We start from the raw sequence: 25,702 nt of genomic DNA on the forward strand, positions 1-25,702 counted from the left end.
GCTACTCTTCATCTCCCATCCCACCGACTCGCCTTCTCTCCGTCTAAGCGCTGCAGCTGCAGTAATGGCTCTGTTATTGGGTTATGGTTTAGTTACACCACCGGAAATGCTGTTACAACCTCCTGCCAGCGTTAAACAATCTCACCAGCATTTCTCCACATGGGCTCCTAAAGCTTTGAGTAAATGCCGTCACCCTGAGCAGCCGCTCAATATTCAAGGTCCACGGACTATTACAATTCTATCACTGCTTATTTTTTTTCACCTTCACTCAATACCAGTTTGTCCGTTTGTCATTTGTCACTAATATAGTGCAGATACGAATGCCTGGGATGCATTGCAGCCACTTCTTTTGGAGGGAAACAGTAGCAGTTATGACAGTGCTGCATTTCTATTTTTACAGTTCCTGCTAACTTTCCCCTTCCCCTAGAAAATGTTGGAGCATGTACTTCCCTTCATACTCCATGTTTTCTTCTCATGGAACCCACCACCTAACTTGGCAGTGAGAGGACGGCGCTCAGAGTTTTGGCTTCAGTTTGTGTAGCTGTCAGCGGCGGTGCACGGTGCAACATGATGCTAGACTTGTGACAAGTCTTTACACTTTTGGATGACGTATCTGGCGACGCGCCATGTAGCAGTCACTTACTCTTGCAGTTTTGGTTCACCCGACTGCCTTTGTATTGTGTTTGTAATGCCAGTAATTTCATTGTATACACAACCAACAGTCCTCAGTGCTGGCTGTCTGGATAAAAGCCGTTTTCTTTGAAAAAGAAAAATAATACCTCTGACCATGAGACAATTCTGGAAGAATGCAGTTGTTCTTGTTTGTTTTTTTGTGATATTGATTTTGCTGTCTTTACATCAACATCAGCAACACTCTTGTCAAATTTTCCTATGACATCAAAATAGCAGGACCAATAATTCAACCTTCAGCATTTGACAAGATACAACATTGCCTTCTGGATACACCGTCAGGAATCTCATCTCATATGGAAGACAAATGTCTCCCAAACCTTACTCTTCAACCCAGATTAATAATTGGTCATCTTTTTTTAATAATTGCTCAGTCATTTTTGACAATCCATTGCATTCTTATTTAGTTGGTATTGAAAGTCACAGCACAACATGATCTCATAATGAACGGCCAGACATCTTCTCGAGCCCCTTTGACATCCCCAGTCTTTGGTATCGTCCGTTTCACTGATCATTCATCAACTTTGTCTTCCTCGTTGTTCCTGCAGAGGCAACTGTCCTCAGCTACGACGGCAGCAAGTTCATGAAGGTCCAGCTGCCGGTGGTGATGCACACAGAAGCTGAGGACGTGTCTCTCCGATTCCGCTCCCAGCGGGCCTACGGCATCCTGATCGCCACCACGTCTCGTGACTCGGCCGACACCCTGCGTCTGGAGCTGGAGAGCGGCCGCGTTCGTCTGACTGTCAATTTAGGTAACGCCTCGGACGAACACGGGCTTCGGCACAGTTATAAATCAAGCCTGCCAACACATTGCGCATAACCATATGCAACTGCCCCTTCTCCCACGTACACAGACACGCAGCACTTGTTATTCCTTCTTTTAACATAATTTGAATAGAAGGAGATAGTGTAAAGACTTTCAATGACATGAGTCTGCGGCTCTTTGCTCACTGCCAGTTGAGCACACTGCTATCGTTGCCCAGCAGGGAATGCTTGCTGCCCACACCATCAACAACCTCAGGTCCACAGTTCTGAAGGGAATTGTTCTCAGTGTGCGCCCACTGCTGTGCTCTTTCCTTTAAAATGCATTCAGTTTCCAGTTATTACAGGAAGCAAATTATTCTTATTTATTATATTGCCGTTTCTTTTGGTTAAAGCTTATCTAAAGCAGCCCTTATTTACAAATTGTAGTCAATCATCGCTCTCCAGGTTTTAATAATTTTATTCACCTGTGCACTTTAATCATTGTGGAAGGACTGCTTGATTGAATATAAACCTACAGCTGTTTTCTAAATGAGGGCAGAAAAAGACATGCTTCCCTTCTGCCTACAGCAAAAACAGCAAATTGAGGACAAAATGAAAGACACACTGACATTTTTATGTGTGTGTCTGTGTGTTGCTGTTGTTTTTTTTTTTCTTTTCCCAAGGAAAGAATCCAATGATGCCTGTGAAGGTTTGATATCTCTCAAACAGAGAAATGCTGCACAAATGATAGCCATCTATTTCTCCTTTCCACTGGCTAAACAGAAATGAGCTCCCTAAGCGGAGCCGTTTAGCAGCGCATGCAAAGCAGACAGTTACTGTCTGCTGTCAACCAAAAAGGAAGCGCGCGTCCCTCCACAGAAGGCAACAGCGCCACACAATGACAGGGCTGCCAATTTAAATCTCTGGAACTACAAAGAGAGGCGCTGGGAGTGAAAACACCAAACTGTTTTCTTTAAAATTCCCTTTGACACGTGGAAGAGTTTGGTTTTCCTTTTTTTTTTTCTGTATTTTCTATCAGCCCCTGAAAGCTATTCTCCTCGTCCCTCCTTTGAATAAGCAGAGCATTCCCTGTCAGGGTCGGCGAGTGTTGGTCTCTGGCTGTTTGCGACCACTTTTCTGCTGTGGTTGACAACACATGACAAGCAGGGCCAAATGGGAAGGAGGGACGGGGCTTCGATCTGGGTCACCTTTCGCAGTTCATGACACAAACTCAGCCTCAGGATACCAAGAGGTAAAGGGAGATGCAGAAATATTCCCAGTTGAGTCCGTTTTTAGTGTTTGGAGCAAAAATTGCAGGTAAAATTTATTGCAGATTTTTTTTCTTTTTTTTTTTTTTTAACAAATAAAAAGACCAATCTATTTCTTTTATCAGCAAACAGTTGCTAAATTGCATTTTTCTGTATGTCACTACGTCTTTTATAGAACTAAATTATTGTATGGGAAATTATCAATGATAAAATAAATATAAGATATATTGTATACTTGCTGAAAGTTTTTTTTTTGTGAAAATGTTGCACCACTGGATTGATATGGTGCAGATTTTGTTACTGAGATATTAGTCTGATTTATTAAATCCAGCACCACACAGATGAAGAAAAGCATCATGTCAATGAGTTGAGGTCATCTTCTCCGAGGTAGATTTATGAATAATTAGGCAGAGAAAAACAGAGGGGAGAGTGTAGGAATACTTTCCAACTGGCCCTGTTTGACCCTGACCAAAATCTGATGCTCTCAGACTGAAGCTGTCATTTTTCAAACAAAAAAAAAAATGTTTTCAGAAAATAAAAGTAAAAAATGCACCAAAGGAGCCATTTTCAAGTCACTAAAGCTCAGCTCTACTGATTCTCTGTTCTGCATTGCTGCTACGTGTATTCCAATAACCTGCTCCTCTGGCACGACTTCGCTGCAGTGCTCTGACCAGCTGACTGCAGCCGGAGGCCGTGGGTGAGAGCATCAGAGGACGGACAGTGTCCGTGTGTGTGTCCCCAGAGGGGTGGGCTGTTTGCTTTAATGATGTCTGCAGCTATTACGTTGAAAGATGAATTTATCTCTCATCTATTCTTCCCCATCTAGATTGTATCAGGATTAACTGTACCTCCAGTAAGTTACTGTTCACCTTTCTTCTTCTTGCCTTCCTTTTTTTTTTTTCTTCTCTAACTCTATCTGCTCTTTTTTCAGTCTCTCAAAGTTTTTCGTTCGTAGACACATTTGCAGATTCCGTTTTCTTATTATGTTATGTGAACTTGTTACAACGTCCTTCAGCTATTGTGAAGGGATTTTACTCTGTGGTCTGAAATATACATGACTTTCCCCTTGAATTGGCATCATGTCGTCATACCTAATTTAAGAGCTATGGGAGTGTGAGAAAGTCCTGCTGATGTCCAGGAGAATAATGAGGAGAGGAGGAAACGGAGGGAGGCTTGAATTAATTACAAATCCAAATGTGGCAGTCAGCTGTGATCCTACAAACTGGTTTGTTTCTAATTAATGAACCTTTTTACTTGTGAATTCAGTGCATGTTACGTCCAGGCCGGTATCTCAGACATGCATGGTCTCTCAGACACCTCTTTGCTTTCTTTTCTTTTTGCTGTTTTTTTTTTTTTCTTTCTTCCTTTCTTCTTCAGTGTTTCACGCCAGTTGTAAATTGATGAGGCCATTCAAAGCACAGAGGAAATACAGAGTGCGATTTTATTATTCTCATTAACCTGCCTCACAGAGCAGAAAGAAAGGGATGAAGAGGGAGGGAGAGAGAATAGATCTTGTGTGGTGGGATTCATTGTGTGTGTTTGGGTGTGCGTTTGAACAAAGAGGTTACATTGCAATATTTTGGGAGGTAAATATCCTTGACATTTATTATTCAGGAACAGTGATGAATTAGTAATTACTTCTCTGGAGTCACAGTACATGAGCCCTTTTCCTGTTTAGTGATACTGAAGTGACAGTATCGCGGCAAATACCAGCAGGATTTAGGAAGTTTCAGCTCTGTATTACTCAACCAGACTGTGACATATATGAGGACAAACTGCTCTCTGAAAACACGAGTGTTGGATTTCTTTGTGCGCGAAGTGTTACAGTAGTTGAAGGTCACCGCCTGATGAGAAGTAGAGACTTACACAACAAAACGCCCCCGTGCAGAATCCCATGATGTGACCTCTAGACATGCCTCCGTGCGCCAGCTCTTCTTAGCACCTTTCTAAATGCTAAATAGCATTGTTCATGCTTCCCGGATTGCATCAATTGTTTGTGTATGCAAATAAAAAAAGCTTTAAGCTCTAATTCCCCCACTCTAAAAGGTCATTCACGGTCTGTGAGAACAGTATACAGGCATAATCATACTCTGATTGTTTTGTTTCTGTACTTATTAATTCCATAAATAATATTGCAATAAGTCATCAAATTATTTCGTTGCAACAAGCAGAAGAAAAATATGTTTTGGTGTGTATTGTTATAATACTCCTAGATGCTTTGGTAGAATAGCTGTTTTAGTCACTCATCAGAAATTGTGTAATGCAAAACATGAGTGTCTTGATTTAATGTGTACAAACTCAAAACTGTGGAAATTATATAGAAAGGGTATGAAAAATATGGTTTAGGGGCCAAAAGTATTGCTCAAGAGGGCCCATTCCAGCCCATGGGAAGACATTGCAAAGTGTAAAAATTGGACACAAAAAAAGATTCAATCATCAATTCATTAAATTTGGCATTCAGCTATGCTTCTCATTTATTCATTGTCCCACAGTTTCAGTACAAATAACAGTAACAACCCAACTGATAGCAGAAAAGCTATACGATGAAGGTCAAATTGTTATAAAACGTGATTTAAAAATGTGGTTTTTGCACTAAAAGATAGGGAGACTTTAATCAGGCTGTAATCAGCTGCATATATTGAAACAAAAACAAATTTGACATCCATGGTTTAAATTCTATCTTCAGCTTTAATTCCCTCAGTCTGCCAAAATGAGTTTCATATTGCTTTTTGCCATACTTGCAGGATGAACTTATGTTTTAGATATATTGGTATATTCCTCGAATATTTTACTCACGTAGTCTTACAGAGATAAATATTTATGTCTTTGAGACTTAATAATATGCTAAAAGCAAAGCTAATGTTTAAGCAAAACAGAGAACAAGTCTGAAAACAGCAGGTCTTCCTTTAATAGCTCCAGACCTAATTGTGTCATAGGAGAATGTTTAATTGAAGTCCTTGGAAGGAACTGTGTTAAGCCACTGCATTTCCACTTATGAAGAGTTAGCGTTTAATTCTTTTTTTTTTTTTTTTTTTTTTTTTTGTTCCTGCTAGGTTGTTATTTTTGTCCTCTTTTTTTTTTTTTCCTTTGTTAATTAATGTGTCTTGTCAGGCGCTGCAGCTCCGGTCAGCTTGGCGGATGAAGAATTTCAGCACCAACTCAAAGAACACATCACTGTCAATTAGGGACCTCGGCTCCCTGGGGCTGCCCGGAGCTGTCTGAAGAAAACACTGCCACTTCGACTTAAACACTGTTAACAGGCACTGAGTGACAACAAACTGAAAATGTGAACTAAAAATATCTTGTGACAGATTGGCTTTTTTGGTCTGCATTTCTATTATTTAACTTGAATGATAGCCAGGATGCACTGATCAGGCCAGGCTTTTGTGCTTATTCTCTTCATGACCTGAATTATATTGTCTAGTTTTTTTTGTTCCAATTATCATTTATGTATGATATATTTAAACGGCCAGCCGTTTTCACACTGCTACAGCACAGCCCGAAGCGATTCACAAAACAGATCACAGTTACACACACACACACACACTCACACACCAGCGGAGGCGTCTGCCGTGCAAGGCGCTCAACCCATCCACCGGGAGCAGTTAGGGGTTCAGTGTCTTGCTCAAGGACACTTTGACATGTGGACAGCAGGAGATGGGAGTCAAACCAACAACCTCCCGATTATGAGAGGACCACTCTGCCAACTGAGTTTGAGGAAATTTGTTTCACTTAAGAGAGAACTTTAATTCATCCAGCCTCGACAGCAAACAATACTTGAAATAGTTCCTTTTGACACTTAAAATTTTCCATGTGTTAAGAAGAATGTTTTAAAAATACAAATTCAAGCAATATCATTGAAAATTTTAAGATTTATTGTTAAATTTGTAGCTTTTTTTTTTTCTCCAAGAAATCATTTGAAACATTAGGAGCTCAGCCTAGCGCTGATGTAGTACAGTTCATGAAAGGCAAAATAAGTTTTCTTGATCTGGAAACAGAGTAAAGAATTTATAAACAGGCTGAACTATTTCTATTATGGATGCAGGATACCGCATTGACCAAGGCCGAGTACAGGCACTAACCTTTCACTAATTGCCAATACTGGGCACAGATACGAATACTTGTTAAATGCCGTAAATCCGAATTTATTCTCCATACACATACAATGTACGAAGGCTAAGCATTGCTGCAAACCTTCACCGTCGGCACGACTCACACCAACAGCCTGATCGTCTGCAGGACAGGAGCAATATGTAGCATCTATACACACACTGCTCCACTCAAACACACCTCGCTTAAATTTATGAATCCAAACACAAATGCAAATAGCAGAACAGAGAAAATGCTCATGCAAATTGAGTTGTCTTTTGATGCCGCTGTCGGTGGTTTGACCCCTCATGTCACCTTGTCCATATGATCAATTCTCCCCGGGCCCCAAACTGGCCCCTGTAGAGATCGAGCACGAATAACTGTGTAAAACACTTTGAAAATGTCCCACATGAAGGACCCAATTTACCATTCAGTGATTCAACTTTTGCTTGGTCAGACTTCCTCAAACTCTTTTGGATTAGCGAAGCAGCGGTTCGACTTGCCGGCTGCCGAGCGGCGTCGCCCTTTGAGGCTTTCCTTGCCGTGTTGCTGAAACTGGCTTTGATGTCTGTGTTGACAGTAATCCAGCGCAGTGTCCTGCTGTTTGGTCACTGAGTTCTTTCCCCCCCCACCACCTGTGTGAGTCACAGCGCTGCTGCATGCTGCAGCAATATCTGACCCGTCACTCAGGACCGTCTGAGTTGATTGGCTGGATAATGATATCTTCTCATGTTGCCCTGTGCCACAGTGTGCTTTCTTGTTCCCCTGGGCTTACAGCCAGCAAAGCAGGGAGAGATTCCTGTTGATCCAGCACTGCAGATAGATCACCATCAGTGAGGGCAGTAAAGAGTGCGGGCCTCTGCAGACAGTGGACTAAAGCTGGTGTTTTGGACCACAGGCTGAGCTGCAGGCACAGAGCCAGGCCCCTACAGTTGTGAATGCTGTGCGGGAAGGTGCCTCTTGATACGATTGACCTCTTTTCCGCCTTCCCCTTTCTTTTCTCCTTGGAGAGCAGCGAGGACAGAGTGATGGAAGAGAAAGATCAAGCATTCTTTCAAGTCCAACTCCATCCCATTATTCCATATCTCTCTTCCTTAATCCCTCGCCAATCATGTGGTTTCAGTCCTGCCCCAGTGTTTAGTGCTTACAAAGCAGAACTGTGCCTCTGAGATCGAGTGTGTCCTCATACTTTGGCACCCTCAGATTTGCATACACATTCCTCGGAAGCTTTGAAGATTGCAGAAAAGCAGGAAATAAATAGCCATAAATGTGTTCAGACGAATGAACCTGGCACCCATCTGAAATGCTCCCCACAGCGGGAAAGGTATCACAGCCCGGGGATTTTAATACTGTCACAGTGGCACGTCCTCATCGGCCTGTTTGGTTATGTGTGCCTAGCAGGGAAACATCAGAGCTGTATAGCAATTCAAAGATGCTCTTAGATGGAGGCTGTATGAAAAAGTAATGTGCTGCCCCAGTTGGACCAATGTCGGAATTCCCTAATGGAGAAATGTATCCTGGAGAGATTTTCATTTTCTGCTTGTGAGATCACAGAGATTTTTTGGGTATGATTTCTGTGATTTATTTGTGATGCTGAACCTCTCCTGGAGGTTTTTGGCACCGTCAAGCTGTGACATCTCCATTTATAGCCTTCTAGCAGTGACACACCATCCAATATTAACACAGAGACTTCAGTATTAGATGAAGCAACAATTAGTGATGTTAGTGACAAGTGAACACTGTTCAATTCAGGGGCTGTTAGACATAATATATGGATTTAATGGAAGTGCATCCCACTTGATAAGACTAATTTGTACATTTTCAGCTGGCAGATGTCTTTTTCCATCCAAGAGAAGCAATTCATTCATTTTCAAGTTCCAGATAAAGTCCCACTCTGTGTCTCTAATTTCTTTGCATGACTGTTATTTCAGAAGAAATGGCCCATTTGCTTTGCCGTAAATGTTCTTTTTTTTTCTTTTCTCTCTTCTTCTTCTTCTTCCTCTCTCACCCCGAGTATAATGGCTCCTCTACCTTCAGTATGTCTCAGAATTTCTGTCTGCATCACCATTTCATTTCATCTGGTGAATATGTAAGAAATCTAACACTGGATTGCTCTGTGGCAGACAAACAAGATGGAGAGTGATGCTCAGCTGTTCGGCGCCTGGCTCAGACGCCTGCTTTTGGAAGTTATTTGCTGCCACCAAGTGGCGTGATAGAAAAAGAAAACTATGTAATTAGAAGGAAATATCAGTGACAGTGAAAGTTACATTTGCATTGGTTTGTTCAGTTCAACATATGCTCTGCAAAAAAAAAAAAAAAAAAAGCAGTTTTTCAATAATGATAAACCAACCTCCTGATTATTGCCTCCCTCCTCAAGGTATAAGGAAAATGGTGTCCAGAGAGAATGTAGAACTCTGGTGCCCTATCTAATGGTGCCATCAGGACCACAAATGCACAACAGAATAATGTGTTTCTATGGGCCATTTACTGCAGTTACCTTAATGTATTCTGCGCGTCTGTCCTATTTCTCACATTCACTGTGTCTTTTTTGATCTCAAGCCTTTCTGGGTCTGTTTTTATCCACTTTTCCAGTCTCTCTTGTTTGTGTGGGTGTGTGGGAGTGTGGGAGTGTGTTTGTTTGTTCGTGCGTGCGCATGCATGTGTGTTAACCGTTTGGACTGTTCTGCAGGCAAAGGTCCAGAGACAATTTTTGCGGGTCAGAATCTGAACGATAATGAGTGGCACACAGTGCGCGTGTTCAGGAGGGGCAAGAGTTTGAAACTGACCGTAGACGATATTCCGCCTGTGGAAGGTACTTCTTATTCCCTTATTTATTTGAATATTTGTTTTTCTCATAAATGAATTAACAATTGTTGAGCTGGATGGTTTTCAGGAAGCTGCAGTTTTCATCAGCGAATAAAGAATTAATTCAAAACAATAGTCCTTTATATAGGTGCTTAAAGGGTGCATTATGCAGCATTTATTATGCAAACACTAAATTCATATGTTACTTAAAGCTAATTGAAGAAAACCACACTCATGTTATTGTTCTTTTAATGTTTTAGCATCATCAGATTAACTGAATAAAACAAAACACAAAACATACACCAGAGCTGAAAACAAGCTGACAAAAGGCTTTTTTCATGTTCACCAGATCAGTGATGAAACTTAACTGGGTACCAACTCACTACTGTTATCTATAGGACAGTAGCTACATGTTATATTACTCACTGTGAATGTTACATACTGTACCTGTAAGCAGGGACTGTTTGGCTCTTTAAAGAGGATTATTTTTTAATCCAGATTGAAGTTGAAATTGACTTCTGCAGAGTAAGTCTCACTGATGTTATCAATACTTCCCATGTGTCAACAAATTGTTTAATCTGTTAAACAATATGTGCCTCCAATGATATAAAACACAAAGATATATTTGGCTCATTTTCTACCTCAGCTTGGAGAAAAATCTAATTTTGCATGTTCTATTTCCTTTGGTAATGTGATTTTATGCTTAAAAAAATATTTTTAATTTCTGAATTAGACTGCATTAACCCAGTTCATATTAGATTAGATTATTGTCATGGATAATTCTGATCGACGGGTTGATTTTTAAAGCAATGTCCCTTCAGCTATCATATTCAACAATATATGAGTAATGCAAATGTCTCTTCCTTCCCCCTCCACCCACCAAAGGTCAAATGGCAGGTGACCACACCCAACTGGAGTTCCATAACATTGAGACGGGCATTGTGACAGAGAAGCGCTTCATGTCCATGGTGCCATCCAACTTCATTGGCCACCTCCAGAGCCTCTCCTTCAATGGCATGGCCTACATAGACCTCTGTAAAAATGGTGACATTGATTACTGTGAACTCAATGCCATGATTGGATTCAAGAACATCATTGCTGACCCCGTCACCTTCAAGTCGCGTTCCAGCTATGTGACCCTCACCACTCTGCAGGCCTACTACTCCATGCACCTTTTCTTTCAGTTCAAAACCACCTCCTCTGACGGCCTCATCCTGTTTAACAGCGGGGATGGGAACGACTTCATAGTGGTGGAGTTGGTCAAAGGGTGAGTAGATGCTTCCTCGTCGGCCTTGTGTATGACTGCAGAAACCTTCAGTGGGTTTCTGCCTATCGGACTCCAGCAAACGTTCACTGGTGTCGCTGTGGCTGAGCTTGTTAAACCTAAAAGTGACGAAAGATATAAGGCTTTGTTTTTTCCGTGGACGTGACTGTTTTCTTGCCAGTGCTGTGTTTTTTGTTTGTCACATACCAATAAGTCAGTGCAGCGACATATGTCTCCAGAAATATGTGCTAACACCAAAGTTGTGTTTGGTCTCTGTGGCACTCAGGACTTTTACTTTTTCCCCTGAGAAGCTGTCAGCGTTACACAAGTCTCCGCCGCATGTGTCACATCGTAGGGCAGCCCTACCTGCCAGCAAGTATCGAGTCCAGCAAAAAAATGGCAGAAAGCTTTTAAACTCTGGTGAAACACTTTTAAACTGGTGTAGGCGGTGTTTATTTATGTCAGAATTTCCATATAAATGGATTATGATTTTAATAATGCCGCTCATCAGACGTTTGACAGTTTCCAGACAGAATGTAATTCTTGACTGTTTTTTCATGCCATTGCTGTGGGACTTCTAATTCTTCTCTTATCACCTCCATGCCAGAATATTTACTAAGAGAGCTGTCGGCTATGACTGTTCTTTTTAATCTTCATGAAAGCACAGCAAATATCCAACATTAAAGGGAATCAAACACAGAAGGGCACAGTTCCTATTGCTGCAATGCAGCTATAGAATGACTCTCTTTTAAGTGAAGGCCTGAAGTTAGGGGATTCAGCGTGCTCAACATTAAAGTCATACATTTTAATTAAAATGAGCATGCAAATTCGAAATTCCCCGTTAAGCAAATAATTTAAGGCTGGTTTGTTCCGCACAGCCCAGAGCCCTTTGTTAATTCTGCTCTCTACCAGTTATTTACCTTTTCAGACAGCTGCACCTTCTGATACTGGTCTTTGTTTTTCTGTTGAACATACTGCAGCTAACAAATATCACTCTCATGTATAGTTTCATTCCAGTTTTCAGATGTTACAGATTGTTTATTTTTTTTTTAATTGTGTGTGTATGTGTGTATGCTATTGGTCCTGTCCAGTCATGCTGTTAAAAAAAACTCTGCTTCCAGCTACCTGCATTATGTATCTGACCTGGGAAACGGAGCCCACTTGATAAAAGGCAACTCAAACAAACCCCTGAATGACAACCACTGGCACAACGTCATCATCTCCAGAGACACCAACAGCCTCCACACAGTGAAGATCGACACCAAGATCACCACGCAGACAACCACAGGAGCCAAAAACCTGGACCTGAAGGGTGCGTGTGTATGCACATATCTGTAACTTCTGCCGTGTTGTAAGATTTTAATTGAGGCAGCAGTGGCCTGGAAGTGAGCTGCAGACACTGTGACTGAGAGCTTGCACCAGCAGGATAAACCCTGCAGGGTTGGAGTGAGAAAAACAACAATGATTGGCCCTTACTCATTCTCAGCTCCTTGGTACCCTTGAGCAATGGTTTGGCACTCATCTGTTTCGCAGTCACGTCCAGCACAAAGCACTTCTGCAGCAGCGAGTTCACCATTTGTCTAGCAGACCTGACTTTGAATTAGTTATCTGAAAACAGTATCAGTTACCTCAATCGAAGCCTTTTTTTCAGTGAAGAGTGCTGTAATTGTTCTTCCCAAGAGTTGGGAATTTAAATGTGATCTTAAAAAGTGTTGTTTGTAAAACATTTTAAAAAAAAATGACAATCACCATCATGTACTCCTACACTTGATTTGAAGCTGTTGTTATCATCTGATGGATTAACTAATCTTATATAATCAAACTGAATTACTATACCAATGCTGGATAAAAGTATGTGCATTGAACTTTCCAGAAATGCCATCTGAATTTACCGAGCAGGGCTCATTATGTAAGCTGTTCTATTTCCACTAGGGGTCAGTATAGTCATGCTTCACGTCTCTCTCTCTCTAGGTAACCTCTATATTGGTGGAGTGGCTAAAGAGATGTACAAGGAGCTTCCCAAATTGGTGCATGCCAAGGAGGGTTTTCAAGGTTGTCTGGCATCGGTGGATCTGAACGGGCGGCTTCCAGACTTAATGTCAGACGCTCTGGACTGTGTGGGACAGATAGAGAGAGGATGTGAAGGTAAGCGGTCTCCCAACCCACGCGGAATGTTAGTCATCTGTTTCTGTCGTGGTAGTTTAGGGAGAAAAAAAATAAAAGAAGAAAAAAGCTCTTTCAATTTGAAAAGGGAAATGAATTTCACAGAGACCACAAAAAAAAGAAAGATTTTTTATTTGATGCACTTCATCATCACAAAACTCTGATGAGGGGCCATTGCAGCATCATGCAATGCTTCTCAGGTTTGTCAGCCTCCTGCTGGTCTGAAGGAAGTCAGACACACACCCTGTGAATCACACCCAACAAGACACCCACACTGGCAACCTGTGGCTCGTGATTTAACGTCTACAAAGTATTTGGTTAGAATGCATCAAACTCTGACGCTCCTCCACAGGCAATCATTTCTGTTTCACTTGGCCATAATCTGATTATTCTCTCTGCCATATTTGTACTGCCAGTGTTATTTCCCATTTTATCCCCATTCTGTTTTGCTCTGTGCATGCTTGCTGGATCTGAGAGTTTGCCAGAAGCAATCCTTTTGAATAATGTATGAAGCCTTTGTTGCATGCATGAATATCATTTGCCCAGTCTAATGCGTGCACCATATCCACAGACAATATTTGATTTTTTTTTTTTTTCCCCGGCATCATTCACTTAGTTTAATTTCACAATTCATTCTCTCTCTTTTTCAATTGAATGGGCAACTTGTGATCTTTTTATGTTACAACACTGCAAATGTAATCAATTTCAATGCCCTGCGCAGGTCTGTCAAACTTCCTGTTTTCATTTTGCGTCGTACGGATTCTGCGGGTGCTCTCAGTGGAAATGATAAAGCATTTATTGGATTGTGATGATCGGGTCACTTAGCAGTGTATACAGATGATAACAGTGGATGAATAAGACAAGGAGCTTCTATTCCGGTAAAACTCACTGAGCCAAAGCCTATCTGAGAGCACGTCTCTCTTCATGACAGCGATTGTTGGGTTTCACTTTATATCGCTGATGCCATAGTTGCTGTTGTCGTTTGGCCTCACCCAGTCTTCGTTAAACTACCTAATGCGTGTCATATTACTTTCATTTTGTTTCGTGAGGACAACCCACCCTCCCTCTGTCTCTCCTGCTTCAACGGTCTGTGTTTCTATTCCGTCTCTGTGCTTTGACTAACAGCTGGTATACTTTGCCTTTTCCTTTCCTATTATTTTGCTGACAAAAGTTGCATTGATGAAAGCTGACTTGCAAGGTAGATAGCTTTGTCTGTTTGATACAGAGTCTGATATCCTTCCCCTACTTTGCATCTGCAATACCACTGCCCCCCTCCCACAGTCTCCTTCCCTCACAGTTTCCACATGTCCCTGAATATGATGACTGCCTATTTGCCACCCACCCACCCGCCATAAGGAACGGGGCTCATAGGAATACAAGTATCATTCTCGTCTTGTATCAACATCTATGGGGCTCTTATTCTTATTTGTAATCACATATCGTGTGTCGTTATGGTAGAACTTTGTCATTTTGTTCTTTGAACTTAGTTTTTATTACTTTCTTGTCCACAAACTCCACATCTAGAAGACGTTTTGCATGCCTCCTGATAGTCTTTACTACCACATTTCACCTGCATGGATTTTATATTGAAATCATGGTTTGAACTCATTTGTTTATCTTTCACATTACAGTCAAGGCTGTGGAAGCAACATGCTTACCGGCTGCCAAACTCGCTGTTAATTTATCCAAGTAGCCTTGTACCTGTCACCGTTACAATTTAAAAGTGTACCTGAACAAATCCCTCACTCAGCACACTGTGTTTCTTCACATCATTATATTTAAGGGTTTACATTTAAAACTTTGTTTAAAGGTAAGAGTTTATACTTTACATTCTGAGTTTCCCATACGGAAAAGTTTGCAAACTATGAACTTTGTAAAATTAGGCCTTAAACTCTTGAAGTTCTTACTTTGTATTTATATAAAGAGTATGTTTTTACTGTCAGGTAGCAATATCATGTATGCTACAGGCTAAAGTGAAAATGAGGGATTCAAAGTGTGGGGAACTACTGACTAAAAAAAGAGCAACCAAATTGATCATCAGATATCAATTTGAGTTAGAATATATAAGCACACAGAGAAGCTTACATTGAGCATTGGGCACATGCTGCTCATATTGGTTCAATACGTTTCAGTGGTTACTTCAGCCCGTATCAGCAGGTCATCGATCAGAAAAACTCATTTCTGATCAAATCTGATAAAACATTACAGGAGAAAGTGATAGTCCAGGTACTGCAGAAGCAGGTGTACCTGTTGATTCTAAACACTTTCAAAGCATTTTTCTTTTGACCTGAGTTACTTTTTGCAACATTTATAAAGGATAAGCACATTTATGAACTGAACTTATTATTGTCTATTACATTTGCTGTCCTAAAATATTTCAATACTGATGTGACAACTATTCAGTACATTTGTATGTAATGCAGTTGAACTATAACACAATTATTCAGCCCTGAGTGGGCAACAATTGTTTCAACTCCCAGTTACCATAGCTACTGTTCAGTCTGTGCAGCATTTACTGTCTACAGGTTATCGCAGAAAAAAAATAGAGGCTGTAAAGATTTCTTATTTCTTTTTTTCTGTATTCAGCAGCTGAGCTGCAACTTTTAAAATTTCACAAGACTCAAAGAATAATGTCAGCAATGCGATGATGGTAACTATCCTAACATGTAGATGTTTACTATGTGATTTAGCAAAAATCCTAAGTCCTAATCACAGTAATTGTTTCTTACAGCAAATAACCATTAAACCCTTAAACTTTAAAGTAATATCCATCCATACTAACCCTTTTCATTCCACTAACATTTCTCCATTAACTCAACTAACTCATACGAGCAGATGAAAGGCAGAAAATAGACCGTGTTGTTTTCTTAGTGCATAATGGTGCAGACAGACAAACAGACGGACTGACTGGGACAGGAAATGGAAATAATCGATGCACATGCCAGACGAATAAACACTGACTGGACGCACTATTATGTAAAAGTACACGGAATGCTCAGACTGGTACTGGCTGTCTTCACGTCTGGTAATATCATGCATTTTTGATGATCAGCCTGCGATCACGCAGAGCTCAATAGATGTGTGCCGGACATTGCTGATAATACATTTTAATTTATTCTTACAAGCCATCTTTAAAAGTAATCAGCTACATAATAATAAAAAAAAGCAGTTTGTGAAATATATATACTGCAGACACAGCATAATATACTTGAAACATTGAAAGTTTAACTTAAATCAAAGCACATTGTAAAATATATTAAATACTATGGTATTGTTAATATTTTGTGACGTGGTATATTTCATTGTAAAAACATTCAATATTTCGATCTTCACTTAATACCTAAAATTATTTTAAACATAATTGTACATTTGTGATATTTTTTGATAGAAAACATTTACATTATCTAAAAACCAGTGTTGGAAAAAAGCATATCTAAATACACAGCTAGCCTTGTGTGGCTATTTTGGATATGTCTCAATTTGTGAAGAGTATTTATTGTCTGTATGTTAGCTTTGACTATTGATTTAACTTGAGAGTCAATCGTCAGATCGTGCTGCCTTCTGCTATAACTGTCTGCTAACCGAGCTGGTATCTGTCCTCATATTCAGGCCCGAGCACAACATGCCAAGAAGACTCCTGTGCCAACCAGGGTGTGTGTCTCCAGCAGTGGGAAGGCTTCAGCTGTGACTGCAGCATGACGACATTCGGAGGACCACTGTGCAATGACGGTAGGATTCCCCAGCCTTTTATCCAGAAGTTACATCACTTTTTTCACTCATCACTGAAAAAACCACGGCTCAGACACATCACACAACATTCGATGCATCATTCGTCCCATCTATTTTAGCAACGTAACTTCAACCGGGAACACAAATTTAAAGGTGGCCGTTATCCTCACCATTTTTATCATGCATTTTATATTCAAAATAATGTTATTTGGTGGCTGTGAACTTATTTTTTTGTTATCTAAGCACAGAGTCTTTTGGGAGTGTGGCACATCTGTGTTGTCAACTCTCCGAACGAACAAACGCGGCCATAGCTGTAGTCTGGGACTTTTCTGTAACCTGGTCAGTCACCGTAGTTTGGATGCTGACATGCTTAGTCTCTCAGTTGCTTTGCTTGACTGTATCCCTCACGGATATGTGGTCATTGATGAAACTTGCCAGTCAATAAAAAGATAAATAGATGGCGCGCTTTAATGAAGGTTCATTAAAATTTGAGTCATGTGCCACTAGAGGGAGCAACACACATGGTGATCTGTTAAATAAAAGATCAAGTCAAACAAGCAAACAAATAAATCACATTAACCAAAGCAGGCTCTTAATATTTATTACAATCCTTCCCAAATGCATTTATGCATCAGCATTGCTTTGACTGATACAATTACAACACACACAAACACACACGGTGAAACTTTTTTAGGCCACATGATGCAGTTTAAAAGTTATGCGATATTAATCTTCTTTAAAGATAGTTAAATGAGCGTTTTGCTTGATGGACTGTGTGCTCATTAATGTTTGGAGAAAACTACTAAGTCTGCTCCACCTTTGGTAAATAGACTTCTTCCTTATGCAAAACATGCATAGGGGATTTTGTTTGGTCATTATTTTCTTCTGCGGCGGTTCACACAGTAAGGGGTGAATGGGCAAAGTGCTGAACAGCATTAAGGAGAGAAGGGAGAAAGCAGGCACTCTGGAGATGACACAAAAGCGGAGCAGAGAGCACCATAACCCTTAATGCATTCTGTGTGTCTTCCAGCAGCTTGATAAGGCCCCCCATCTTTTGTTATCAACGAGGGGTTTTAATAGATTCTTGTGCAGCCTCAGACCCTGAACGTATCTGCGGCCGATGATAACACTAAAAGGATTCCTCTGTCCGTGTCATCTGAGCTTGAGTGTAGCCTGTCCCGATCACTATCCCGGCCTGCTTCTTCCATCCTGCCTTTTATTTCTCAGGTCGTGTTTTTTGGATCAATGGCACCAGGGCATATTTTTGTGGCAAACTTCCCTTGAACCTTTCTTGTGTCTTAAAAGGCGAAGGAACGCGGTTTGGAAGCTGTTGTTTTTTCTTTCCCCTTCTGTCATACATATTCATATGTTCAGACCCATAGAGCTCATTGAGAGCTTTGGGAGCAGGAAGGCTCACAGGGCATGTTTTGCATATATTACATCCCGGCAAAAGTGCTCTACCTGCTGAGTCTAGTTACTGTTGCTAGCCTCATTATTCCTGTTGACCTGATAAAACAATCGGCTAGATCAGTGTGTGAGCCCAAGGGAAGTGGCGTGGAACCACAAAAACATACTTTCCAAGGAATCTCTTTCACTACAGATGAACTGAACTAGTTCTCAAAACAGTGATGTAAGGCGTTCTGACTCTGCCGAGGAAAATCTGCGAGGAAGAAAAAGGGAGCTGAAGATGGCTGGGGTTTATCTGTGTTGATGGATTGTCATGGGGATCGAGGGGAGTGGTGGGGGTATAGTGGGTAAAAGAACAAGCCCAGCATCTCCGAAGGAAATTCCACTTTTTACCAGATATATTTGCATAAGCTGAAATGCGGGCAATTTAGTGCAGAGCAATGGGTCTCAGAAAGCAGCTCGCATAGAGAGCTCAATGCATTTTCAGATATTTCTCCAGTGGATAGTCCTGGCACCTTGCCATATCATGAGAAAAAAGAAGAAAAAAAATCCATCCAAAAGCTCCTGGTCCCATAACATTTAGCCAGGATGAATTGTACAGCCGAGCATAAGGAAAAATATATCTGCTGCTACTATAGTGTATCAGTGTTTAGCTTTCGTCCATTCAAATGCAATGATATGCTTCACAATGTGACAGCAGATGACAGTGACCTCCATAATATTGAGTCAAGGGATTTCCTACTCAGAGGTGTGTCCATATCACGACTCTCAGTAGAACACAACATTTTCTATTTCATTACAAAATTAACAAAAACATTTTGTATTGGTGACAGTATTCAAGCTTGTTGACCTAAAGCTGAATTCCTGCAGTATGGAGACTTGGTATGAGCTGAGTGTGTTCCTCACATTGCAGCAAATCCAAAATCATTACTTTTCTTGATAGACTATGAGAGCGTTTGCCAAAATTTGGATTAAAATTAAGGTTTTTGTCTCATTATGAGTTTTTTTTAACAGAAAATTAGCCAAATGAACATAACTATGCAATTGGAAAAGTCATTTTCAGAACATCAGCTACCAGTGTGTTATCATTTTTCTGTTTAGGTGAGACAATTCCAATTTTGATTATCTTGTTTTTGGAAGAGCACAGAGCCAAACGCACAGTGACTTTAGTTATCAGCCTTTAACAGGAAAAAAAAATGTCAAAAAACATATTTCTGATCGGTGCTAAAGTCAAATACATAGCATAGCTGCATTATAGCTATTTTCTGTTGTTGTTTTGTACAATTTCTTGTATTAAATAATCCTCATTTTCATCTCCACTGCACGGTTTGACCCTCTCTCTGCTGACAGTTTGTGAACACCTACATTTCTATTTATTTTCACGGTGTATGTAATTTGTTACAGCTTTTTCCTTATCACTTGAAATATTCAAGTGCAATCAAACCATTAAAACTTGTAGTATAGATGATGGAATATGTTTACCTTCACCTCAGACAACTTTAAAACTCACTCATCATAACTTTGTGCTTGTCTGGATATAATGGAGCATCAAAGTTTCACTTGACATCTTTTTCTTTTTTTTCCAAGTCCCCACAGCCGAAGAGTGACTTTAGAAAACCACAGGGCTACATTGTACATTTTGATCTGGTGTGAGATAAAATCCTAAGATGTTTAAAACCAGTTCATAATACTGCAGGTTTTTGCAGCTCTGCACTTTTAAGTTTGAAAATATTCCACCATTTCTTGACTTTGCCTTGAGTGTGTTCTGATAAAAGTATCTGAAGTTGACAGAACATGGGCTCAAGCTTTTATGTCAAAACAATTTGCATGAAGATGGTCTCTGTTATTATATTTATAGAAGCACCTATCACCACTGGATACCTCCCGTCACTGTAAATCAACAAAAACAATAGATAAAAGAAGCTGTGCGAGCCAGCAAGAGCCTTATTTCTCTCACAAAATTGTATAATGACCTTTGATGTGTGTGAATTGTGTTGTTTTGAAGATAAATGATTTAAATGGAGCATGGGTCATATATTCTTTATTTAATTACAGGTATGAAGTAGTATTCCCATATTGCATTTTTACCTCTGGCATTTCAAAGTGTGCCATTTTTACTTCAGAGCCTGATTTATTGTGCGTGTGTGTGTGTGTGTAAGTGTGTGTAGGGAACTTAAACTCCAGTCTAGACCTCCTGAGGGAGTTTCCCTGCAGTGGTCAAGCATCTGAGGGTAATGTATAGAGACAAACAGAATGGTGTTTATTGTTGAGCTGAAGTGGGTCGCGGAGAGGCTACAGCACGGGCTGTGCCTGGTCTTCACGCAATTTTTGCCTCGCTTCATTGCAACCCTGTCTTATAGCCAAAGCTATTAGTGCCATGTCAATATTGTATCAACAATGGTGGCTGTGCTGGTCTAGCCGCTATTGTCTCTGCCCAAGGGGCAAAGACAGCCCCTCTCACTTGATTTGTAATGTGTCCAAGTCACTGCTCAGTCTTCTGTCTTTGTACCTTGAGAATAGTCTGTCTGGGCCCCAGGCTCAGTAGCTATTATGAGATTTCCAGGAGACATGAGTCTGATTTTGCTTAAGCACTTGCAGAAGTGAGACAGTTTTTTTTTTCTTTTTTTTTTTTTTTGCTGTGCAACTTCTTTTCATATCACTTAAAGAACAGCTGCTCTCTAACACTAGAGGTGGCCATACACTGACACTGACGAGCTGCATCAGTCGGCAAAAGCAGGAAGTCGAATAAATATTTCAAAAGGACCCGAAGCCGAAAGTCTAGGAAGCTGCATAATATGACAATAATGTACTCAAAGTGATGGATTTATCTTACAGCTGTACTCTAAGTGTCAATACATCAGTTCAGATTGTGCTATAGTCTTCAAGTGTCTGGATCTGTGTCGCTAAAAAAGCAAGCGGAATTTCTCTGAACTATTTGTTAATACATGTTGGCCTTCATTAACTTTTCATAAGAGCTGCATTAATTTCGCTTTTCTTTAAAGTGGGGCACTTGTGTGTCACAGCAATACTGTCATAAAAACAAAGAGAAGCACGCACGCAAAAGAGGCATTCAGGAAATACTCCAGACCGTTTTGTCCCATTTCTCTGCAGTGACACGCAAGGATTGGACCACTTAGTTTGGTTTCGATCAATACAAGGGGACACCCAGTCCAGTAGTGAGGCCAAGGGGATCCGAGGCACTCGAGTAAACAGCCTGCTGTCACATTGAAGTAATGTTATCTTTGCCCTGTGCGTGGCCCTCTTTTAATGTAGCTCAGTGAAACAACTCTATGGTACTGGAAATATTTGGGCTTCATGTGTATTGAACGCTTGGCCTAGCTTTGAGCAGCCGTGGTGCCCCGAGATATAAGAGAAGCAATTCTTAAGAGCTTGTGTGTATTCACTTCAGTAGTCATTTCTTCAAATGTGCACGCATGCTTGCAGGAATTATGGCACTTCCAACACAGAGTTTAACCGATCTGCTGTGAGGCAGCAGTGGATTTCTGAAATGCACAATCATGTGGTCATTTAGTGTTTTTCACCGAGGAACTGATATATTTGATTTCAAGGTGAAACACAAAAAAAAAAAAAAAGCAAAACGAAAAACGTAAGGAAATTAAGAAATACTTAAGAAAAAGTTTCTGACACAGCATAACTATGGCTGTGCGCTATAAAAGCACAATATGCTCATTTGAACCGGTCTAGTGGTAATGCCGGTGCTCTAGTTCTTTCTAATAGTCATCCAATCCCATGAAAAGACCACAGCCAGCAATGTATTGATCCCACTAGGAAGTGTTGTGTGTGCACCATGGCTTCCATTGTCGTACAGAAACCTATTAAAACCCACCACAGACAAAACTCATGGGCTCATTAAACGAACACGGGCAATGCAGTTTATCATTGTAGTCAATCCCATACATGCTGTACTCAGTTGAGCTATGAATGTGCTTTACTTCACAGCCGAAAATGTGCTAATGGTCACTGTTGAGCCTTTTTATTATGTGCGGTATGTTTTGAGAGAAGTCCACGTTCAGTGTGTGGGCCAGCTGAATTTGATTGAATGTCGAGGTTGGTAAAGATTGGGCATTTAGAAATAATAAAGTTGTATAAACATGATAAATATAGATTCAGAAATCCACTGAAAACAGATATTGTTAAAGCTGTACTTCTAGTACATTCTGCAATGTCTCCATCGTGGTCTACATTGTTTTTCAGACTGACACTGCCTGAAACTGCATTTCAGCATGTTGATGGGTGCTTACCTTCACACACGACACTCCTTAATCACTTCTTCCAGTTGGACACTTCTAGAATACAATCCCAGTTTAGGGACTTTGGGTGACTCAACTTTTCAGTTCATTTTTTTTTTTTTTTGTTTCACTTCCTTAATCCTCCAGCTCACCATGAGTGGTCAATCTGCCCCAATTATTCGTAACGGTCCTCTATGCTGATTGAGTATCTGAATGTAAATGGGTTTCTGTGCCAGGAAGCAGTGGACATGTGTGGCTAAAGGGCGTTGGCATGGAAACAAGGCCCTTCTTCCTCCCAGCCTGGATGCTGTAATACGTCTGTAACTTTGTTCGGAGCAGTGAGAACCCTGTAGGAAGCGACGCACAGTAATATCCTTCGCTTGGCTTTGTAGAGTTTTGAATCCACATGACTTTCAGCGTTGACACGCATGTAGGTCACTTGACTGATGGTGAAACAGAGGACGCAGCTGTGAGCATGCACGCCATTCGCTTGTTATGTGATGTGGCTTCATGCTGGCACGGTGGCATTACTATGAAGGAGCAGAAGTGTCTGACAGATGTCGTATTGCTTCATAAAGCCAAGCCGCTGTTCATAGCACGACAGAGTTGTGGTTCGTACCCATCGGCACACACTCTGCTGTGGAGCGTGCCTCGTGTGCATCTTAATTTAATATCGGTTCTTAAGTGTTATTTTTGTGCCACAGAGCAGCATGTGGTCAGATCAGAGTTGAGTGCAAGCATTTCACACATTTTCCTGTCTTCATTGTAATCTCTTCTCCATTCAGAATCTCATCAGGATCTCATTGCAGTGCAGTGGTGAGAATCTAATCCTTGAGGTGTTTTTTATTAATTGGTCGCCCAGAGGGGCATGTTGACAGGAAATAAGAAGCAGTTGTTGTTGTTTGTTTTTTTTAACAACGCAATACTAATTAAAGTGTTGATACAGAGTATCAGCTAAACTATCCTGCTGGGTGATACACTGACACTCTGAATATTCCCTTCTCTCATAAACTCAGACTATTGAACATGACACCCGGGAGAAATGTGCTACGAAGCTTAAATATACTTGGCGAAAGAAACAAACAATGCTCGGCTGGAACTTCACTGTTTAAAAACTTTTGACGGCGTCTGTTGACATTTTGCAAATTATTTCAGTCTGAAGTCATTTAAGTGAAAAAAGAAGATGCATTCTGCAAATTGCGAGCTGTAAACTTTAAAGCCGAGGGGCATTATTTTTAAAATCTATAGATAAATGTTTCAACTCTGTTCAAAGGTCCAAGCTCAGTCCATCCATATACAGCTTGCATCTTCCTCTTGTCCAGCTCTCTCTCATTAACAGCATGAGTGTTGTATAGAATGACTATAATTGTGTATTTTCAGTTTATCTCAGACGTCTTGGTTGAGTCAGGCTGAGTCTATTTCTGTGGTGTATTTCAACCTTGTTCATCGTTTTAGTATTTTTTTTTCATCTGTTGTTGATGAATTGCTTTGACGGCAAGACAAAGATGTCTTATTTATGCATTGTTGTCTCATTCATTTAAGTTGAAATCAGTCTAGTTATTTGATGCAGTGAAGCAGAATGCATAAATGGACAGCTCAAACAAATCGTCTCAATGACAAAGCTGGAATGAAAATAAAAAATGCATTAGGTTAAAGAAAAAGAAAGATGCTCATAAACAGGGTTGGGGAGAAACGGAGTACATGTAACGGCGTTACGTAATTAGGATACACAAAATGTAACTGTAGACCGTTACAGTACATAAAAAAAAAATTTATTTCCATTACAGGTATATCTGATAAAAACACGGATTTCTGAGCGGGGTTACTTTTATAAATCAGACGGTATATATCAGAATTACAACAGACATACACACCGTATACAGACATTGTGACACTTTACGGCACTTTGCAGCACTTTAGGGCACAAACCACGACACCACCATAGATATATAAACAATAGATGCTGTAGATATATAAAGAATAGACGCTGCATCGATCGCTATCTTGGAGTAGTCGCCCACTCTACTATTATATGAATAAAACAACCTGCATTGTTATGGATTTTGCCACATGTTGCTGGAGTCATGGCTGCTCCCAGGGAGATAAATGCATTCTTTGGCTGGAAACTTAGACATCATGTTGTATTTAAGTCAGATCAGGCCCATAACCTCTCCGTACAATGCAAATTCTGTCTCCCGGCAGTGAAAATGCTCTCAGCATCCAGGGACTAAATGTCAAACCTGAAGAAACATCTACAGACATGAAACTGTGAGGAGGACACATTATAATTGTCTTTGTCTTTAGTTTTATGTTTGCTGGTGAAGTAATCGAAACGTAACTAAAAGTAATCCGGTACGTTACTTTTTTATTTATGTAATTAGAGTAAGTTGCTGATTACATTTTTTGACAAATAACTTTATAACGGATTACATTTTTAAAATAACCCTCCCAACCCTGATCATATATGTGAAAACTGTACTCCAAGGCAGAAAGTATTTCCACTTTATTGCTCTCCATTCCTGATTGCAGGCCATCTACCATCCCTGCAGTATAGCTATAAGAGCCCCAGGAACTTGTAAAATGCTGTCACATTGCAAATAGGAAATGAACCAACTTGTCTCAAGAGGTTCTTTCCATCCAGTCTCTGTAGCAAACAAACAACTATTTAGTATGTCTGAGCAGAGCTGTGTGCTCCAAGTAATACTAACAATATGCGCTAAAGCTTTAGACAATGCAAATGCTCCACTCACTCTCCATGAGGGGTCAATAGAACTTAGCTGTTCGAATCGTCCTTGAACTCAACTAACTTCTGAAGATTTTGCGCATGGGACAGATTTTATGTGTGGCACTAATCAAATCCTGTCTTATCTGCAGACAGCACACACACACACACACATCAGTCATTGCCTCAGCCAAAGAGAGTAGCAGTAATAGAGCTGTCTTTACTGAATGGGTTCGAGAGGAAACCTGCTTAATAGGCTTGACATATATTTTGGACAGGATATATGATGTCTCAGCACTAGGAAGGAGACAATGTAGCAATGGCCTCCCAAACACAATTAATTACAGAAGCCTTTTTGTGAAATGCTATTAAACTTTAAGTAGCTCTACAACAGAAGGATCACACCTTTAAAGCTTGACTGCTCAGGTTACAAACATAACAAATCACATAATCTGTTGTGGCGACTCTGGAAAGGAGCAATCGAAACACGCCATCATAAAGAATACTCTCACCCTTTAATTTGGTGGAGGTGGGAGGAAATACAAGTTTAACGACGCATGCTATGTTGACA

The 25,702-nt window shown here is 40.5% G+C and overlaps 1 protein-coding gene across 34 annotated transcripts in view; it reads left to right on the forward strand.

Moving 5' to 3' along the window:
- The window catches only part of LOC115398907 (neurexin-1a), a 248,292-nt gene that overhangs the window by 112,158 nt on the left and 110,432 nt on the right, over nucleotides 1-25,702 (forward strand). For 25 of the 34 annotated variants that reach the window (XM_030105923.1, XM_030105925.1, XM_030105945.1 and 22 more), the window contains 7 exons: nucleotides 1,239-1,442; nucleotides 3,529-3,555; nucleotides 9,481-9,603; nucleotides 10,482-10,863; nucleotides 11,982-12,172; nucleotides 12,832-13,005; nucleotides 16,633-16,752. In XM_030105923.1, the coding sequence (XP_029961783.1) occupies nucleotides 1,239-1,442; nucleotides 3,529-3,555; nucleotides 9,481-9,603; nucleotides 10,482-10,863; nucleotides 11,982-12,172; nucleotides 12,832-13,005; nucleotides 16,633-16,752 (1,221 nt within the window). The remainder of the gene's footprint in view (nucleotides 1-1,238; nucleotides 1,443-3,528; nucleotides 3,556-9,480; nucleotides 9,604-10,481; nucleotides 10,864-11,981; nucleotides 12,173-12,831; nucleotides 13,006-16,632; nucleotides 16,753-25,702) is intronic. The other 9 variants (XM_030105930.1, XM_030105948.1, XM_030105941.1 and 6 more) reach the window with 1 other exon arrangement.

This window comes from Salarias fasciatus, chromosome 13 (assembly GCF_902148845.1).
Source record: "Salarias fasciatus chromosome 13, fSalaFa1.1, whole genome shotgun sequence".
NCBI classification, from domain to species: Eukaryota; Metazoa; Chordata; class Actinopteri; order Blenniiformes; family Blenniidae; genus Salarias; species Salarias fasciatus.